The sequence below is a fragment of the Leguminivora glycinivorella genome, chromosome 9 (assembly GCF_023078275.1).
Source record: "Leguminivora glycinivorella isolate SPB_JAAS2020 chromosome 9, LegGlyc_1.1, whole genome shotgun sequence".
In the NCBI taxonomy this organism is placed as follows: domain Eukaryota; kingdom Metazoa; phylum Arthropoda; class Insecta; order Lepidoptera; family Tortricidae; genus Leguminivora; species Leguminivora glycinivorella.
The window spans coordinates 5,843,768-5,849,605 of record NC_062979.1 but is presented as its reverse complement, the minus strand read 5'-3'; the positions used below and the strand labels follow the sequence as shown (position 1 = coordinate 5,849,605).

The following is a 5,838-nucleotide window of genomic DNA, read 5'->3' as shown; positions in this document are numbered from 1 at the left end:
TTTTAACAAAAAAAGACAATGTACACAAGCATATCGTTAAAGTTTCGCCAAACTGTAAAACAGTTTGTTGGCGATGCGCCATCCATAGAGACTAGTGCAGACAGTGTATAGACGTGTACATGCTGTTGTAATATACGGAGGCTTATGAGAGATGACACCGCGTAAGTGAGACGTGAGACGCGAGCGTACATGGCTCCAACATTATTTTCGCAAGCACGTGCACAATACGCACAGTTAACGAAATCCGTGCCTAACCTAAGTGAAAATCGTCGACGCTGCGTGGTGATCCAAACGCCGTCCTGGATAAGTAGCTAAATGCACAAACGCTCACGTTAGGTTATGTAGCTATCTATCTCTATCACTCTTGCGTGTTGGCGAGACAGAGCCAGATTGCGTTTTGATCGGCGTCTAGCGCCAACGATTGTCATTAGGCTAGGCCGGCTGGTTCTGACGCGCCACTACAGAAGAGCGATGGGAAGAACTAGCCACAAAACCTTGGCTCTTATAAGACAATCATATCAGGAATTATGGAAGATGGAAACCTACTACTTCGAAATAAATGTGATAACCATGTGGGGAAATAAACTTCTTTAGTAAATCAGTCACAATTTCATTTTCCGTTTTGCACGCTTCAAGGTTGTGACCGATAACAAAAGGATTTCGATAAAATGATCTGGAAATACCTAGTTTGTTATCAACTGTCAAACTCAAGATGATATTAGTTGTTTTACAGACACAATTTACATAATAGCATAGTCCCTCTCTTGCCTTGTTATGAATCCCCAAAAAGTTTTCGTATAGAGTGTACATTTTTACTTCTTATTTGTTCTAATCTACACGCAGAAAGACATGCAACAACATTTTTTTTACGTACAAAATGCAAAAATTGGTATCCAGCCAATAGGGTGCCACCGCAATTTTGGCCCTCCAGGGTTAGCACATGATTGCCGCGAGAGTATGTCGCCGCGAGATAGACTACCCGTCCTTACGTCATTAATACTGTTAGAAGAAGACGTGTCATCTATCTCGCAGCGACATACTCTCGCGGCCATCATGTGCTAGGCCTACAGAGAACAGAATATAGCTATTGTTATATATATGCACGCAAAAAATTCGATAATTAACACATTTAGTATGGATGTGGAATCGAATACTACGGTATTAACAATAGTTGATTGATGGGAACGTGCGTGCTATTAACAAACTTTTTTTTTTTTTTTTTGTCGGAGTGGGGAATGCGTTACGCACCGTCCCCCCAGCCGCGGGAAGGCCTTGAAGGGGGGGTGTGTGGGACTCCCTCCTTCGGCCCCCTCTCTTGTCGAGAGGGAGGGAAGAGGTTTACCCACTAAACCCCACTCCGGCGTTTCGCCCTCTGTGCCGTTCGCGAGGGCGTCATGGGATCATCGGGTCTCCTCTGTCCACCATGGCGCCCTCCGGCAGCCCCGAATTGTCACAGGGCATCCGCACAGGTTAGGGAGAGAGGGATCAGAAACGCTTGATCCCTCCCTCGACGAGGTTAGTGGGGCCGGTGCAATGCGGGTCCCGTACCCGCTAGCCCCACTAAGGGTCGTGGCGCAAGAATGCTCGTCGCCTTCGACCCTGCCGTCTTCGACGGAGAGGCAGCGCGTCAGCCGCAGCTTCGCGCTCTCTCTCCGCCGCCTCCTTCTGTGACATGACGTCTTCACAGAAGGAGGCCACCGCATCCCATCTTCTCTCGCTGCTCAGCATCGCCCCTATGACGCTGTGCAGCGAGAGGTCCACCAGTCCTGTGGCTGCGACCAGCGCAGCCCTTTCCACGGCCCAGCGACTACACTCCTCAAGGGTGTGCTGGGCCGTATCGTCCTCCACACCGCAGTCCAGGCACTGGGTGCTCGGCTCTCTCCCTATCCGGTGCAGGTAGTGTCCAAAGCACCCGTGCCCGGTCACCACCTGAGTCAACCGGTACGTGAGGACCCCCCTCCTTCTTCCTAGCCAGTCCTCCATGACAGGAAGGATGGCTCCTATGGTTCGCGTTCCATAGAGGCCATCCTCCAGGGCGTCCCTCCATTGTTGGCGCAGGTGCTCCTCAGCTGCCCGCGCCGCTCTTTCCTCTTCCTCGGGGTCCGGCGGCTCTCCCCGGCTCCTCGCTGCCACCCTCCGCTGGTACCTTTCGGCTAGGACCACCGCGTCCAGCTCCCATGGGGGCGTGCCAGCGAGGAGGCAGGCTGCGGCATGGGAAGTGGTGCGGTAGGCCCTGACTGCCCTTTGGGCCACGACCCTCTGGGGCCGACGGAGTAACGCCTTGGTGCGTTCTCGCAGCCTTCCGGCCCAGATTGGCGCTCCGTAGAGCGCCATACTCCGGACGACCCCCGCGAACAGCCGCCTGCAGGGGGCGTTCGGCCCTCCCAAGTTGGGCAGCAGATTGCCCAGCGCCGAGGCAGCACCCACGAGACGAGGAGCGAGTCTTGCGAAGTGCTCCTCAAAAGTCCACTTTCTGTCCAGGACAAGGCCCAAGTATTTTATGTTGGCCTTGACCTGGACAGACTGGCCCTCCACCCTCAGCGCCGTGTTTGCCTGTAGCCTCCACCGCCTCACGCCCCCAGGACCATGGCTTCGGTCTTTGCGATGGCGACCCGCAGCCCGAGGAGCCCGATGCGGTGGACGGTGAGCTCCGTCGCCACCGCCGCCCTCCTGAGAACCTCCTCCAACTCCCGCCCTCGCACAGCCACCAGTGTGTCATCCGCATAACACAGCGTGACCATGTAAGGGAGTTGTGCCCCGCGGAGGACCCAGTCATAACCGAGGTTCCACAGGAGGGGCCCCAAGACGGACCCCTGTGGAACCCCGCAAGTCATGACCCTCGCCCTCCGTACACCCCCCTGTTCGTAGAGCACCACCCGCCCCGTCAGGTAGTGCTCTACTATCCTCCTTAGGTACAGAGGCACCCCGTGGTAGCGGAGTGCCTCTGCGATCACCGCATAGGGGAGGGAGCCGATCGCGTTAGCGATATCGAGAGACACCGCCACGACTCCCTGTCCCTGTTCTTCCGCCAGCTCGCTAAATGCTCTGAGGGTTCCCACGGCGTCCAGCGTGGACCTCCCCCACGGAACCCGAACTGATTGCCGCTTAAGTTCGGGCCCGTCCCTTCGAGGTGCCGCTGGATGCGGGAGGCCAGGATACGCTCGAAGAGCTTCCCGGTCTCATCTAGCAGGACGATGGGGCGGTAGCCGGCTGGGGAGTCCGGCGAGCGTCCTTGCTTCCGGAGGAGGCATAGTCGTCCCTCCTTCCAGAGTCCCGGGAAGGTCCCCTCGACCAGGAAGTCCTCCAGGAGGGCCCTGAGGCGGTCTCCCAGGTGTTTCAGGGCCAAGAAGAGAACTCTCCCTGGCACTCCGTCCGGTCCCGGGGCCTTGCGGGTAGCCCTGACCCGCTCCACTGCCCACTCAAATTCGTCGTCCGTGACTGGGGGATGATGAGAGGCCCCTCTGGGTGTCCTTCCGGGGGGGCCATCACCGGCGGGACGAACTCCGGCGCCTCAGGGAAGAGGCCCTCTACCACCGTTTGGAGGAGCTGTGGCTCCATAGAGTCCATGGGGGGTGCACACTGCAGCTTATTGCGCACCATTCTGTATGGGCGCCCCCACGGATCTCTATTAAGAGTTGCGAGGAACTCTTCCCACCGCTCAGTCTTGGCCCTTTCAATGGCTTTCCGAAGCGCCCGTTTCTTTTCCCCAAGGATGGTGTGGAGGACCCCCTCTTCCTCCAGGGTGTGCCTCCTTCTTCGGCAGCGGGTATAGGCCCTCCGAGCGGCATTACAAGCCGTACGGAGGTCAGCGATCTCCGGACCCCACCAGTACACCTTGCGTCTGCCTTGAAATGGCCGGGCTCGAGGCATGGAGGCGTCGCACACAGCCATTGTGCTATTAACAAACTTAACAAATACATTTGGTTAAATCATAATGTGCGTAGGTAAAAGATAACACAGTGACTAACAATCTTGATAGTGCGCAAATAGTTATTGATAACATTACACCCTGTCGCTTACGCAGTACCCAAAGTTACATGTAAATTAAATAATCAAACTAAATAGAGTTCCTAATAACTAATCATTATCAAAGACTGATTACTAAAGATAGATATCACAAATCACAAATCGTTTATTTGCCAAAAATAATATCTACATAGGTACATTTTTCAAGCAGAACTTAACATAAGGTGACGGACCCAATCATGGACAGTTTAAGAAAAAAATTCGCCTGTTTTTGATATTTCACTGATAAATGTAAAAATTCTGCGGCTAAGCGTGTTAAATCTTGAATGTCCTATCCTTCTTTTACATTTCAAGCTTATTGCAAAATAGATACTCCTATTAGTTTCTTCATAGTTAACAAATTAAAACTAGGTGTTTTTTCTCCAATTATGGACGGCAGTTCTCCAGTAATGGATCCCCCATTATGGACAGTGAAATAAGTTTAAAATTTTACTTTTAAAGCCAACTGATACGCAATGAGTCAATTTTATACACCATAAATACAATTAGTTTGGGTTATTTTAACATAGGATTGTTTCTTGTAAATTTTGGTTTTGTAAATTGTTCCTTGTCCATCATAGGAGGTACGCAGTTTTTCGGGTCCAGTAATGGACACTCGCAAAATAACGTCAATTCTTACTATCTTTGGAGCAACAAACTAGTATGTTTTATACCTTATCTCATGCTTAATGCAATAAGTAAAACGCATTCAAGATTACACCGTGCGTTATTTTTTTATTATTTTATACATGAACTCAACTCTCTTAGCAACATTACTAAGAATTCGTCTTGATATTTTTTTCAGTAAACTGGTGAATTTTATCTTGCCGCCAAATCCTTCAGAAATAACCGAATTAATTGAAACTTCAAAATGAAACAGCTCTATAACTCTAGTTTATGGTACATAGCCGTCAGTTTTTAGAAACTTATTTTAGATACTTATTTTTAAGGATTTGTGTTTTTTTGTCCATAATGGCATCACCGTCCATTATGGGGTATTTTACCTTAAATTACATTTTTGTCATTTAGGTTATATCCGTCGGCCCCAAACTAGGCGCAGCCTGTATCTCGGGAACCGAAAAAATAGATTTAACTGTAGGACTTTATCTAAACGGAATATGGTGGCCGTTTTTAGGGTTCCGTAGTCAACTAGGAACCCTTATAGTTTCGCCATGTCTGTCTGTCCGTCCGTCCGTCCGTCCGTCCGTCCGTCCGTCCGTCCGTCCGTCCGCGGATAATCTCAGTAACTGTAAGCACTAGAAAGCTGAAATTTGGTACCAATATGTATATCAATCACGCCAACAAAGTGCAAAAATAAAAAATAGAAAAAAATGTTTTATTAGGGTACTTCCCCTACATATAAAGTGGGAGCTGATTTTTTTTTTCATTCCAACCCCAACGTGTGATATATTGTTGGATAGGTATTTAAAAATGAATAAGGGTTTACTAAGATCGTTTTTTGATAATATTAATATTTTCGGAAATAATCGCTCCTAAAGGAAAAAAAAGTGCGTCCCCCCCCCTCTAACTTTTGAACCATACGTTTAAAAAATATGAAAAAAATCACAAAAGTAGAACTTTATAAAAACTTTCTAGGAAAATTGTTTTGAACTTGATAGGTTCAGTAGTTTTTGAGAAAAATACGGAAAACTATGGAACCCTACACTGAGCGTGGCCCGACACGCTCTTGGCCGGTTTTTTTTTTTTAATATTTTTTACAAGGGTACTTATACAAATTTTGGTATACAAAATTAATTAAAAGGGTATACAAAATTAATAAGATGTGTGTATGATAGTAATAAGATGTGTGAAATGAATAAGATTGTGTATATA

At 49.0% G+C, this 5,838-nt stretch overlaps 1 protein-coding gene across 1 annotated transcript; it reads right to left on the bottom strand.

Annotated features, from left to right (window-relative positions):
- Positions 1–1,205: 1,205 nt before the first annotated feature.
- Positions 1,206–3,891, bottom strand: LOC125229819. The gene is made up of 4 exons (XM_048134760.1): positions 3,404–3,891; positions 3,135–3,314; positions 2,853–3,075; positions 1,206–2,712 (listed from the first exon to the last, which is right to left on the bottom strand). Exons 1-4 carry the CDS (start codon positions 3,889–3,891, stop codon positions 1,561–1,563), a joined length of 2,043 nt encoding a protein of 680 aa, XP_047990717.1. The 3' UTR covers positions 1,206–1,560.
- Between the last annotated feature and the right edge of the window lie 1,947 nt (positions 3,892–5,838).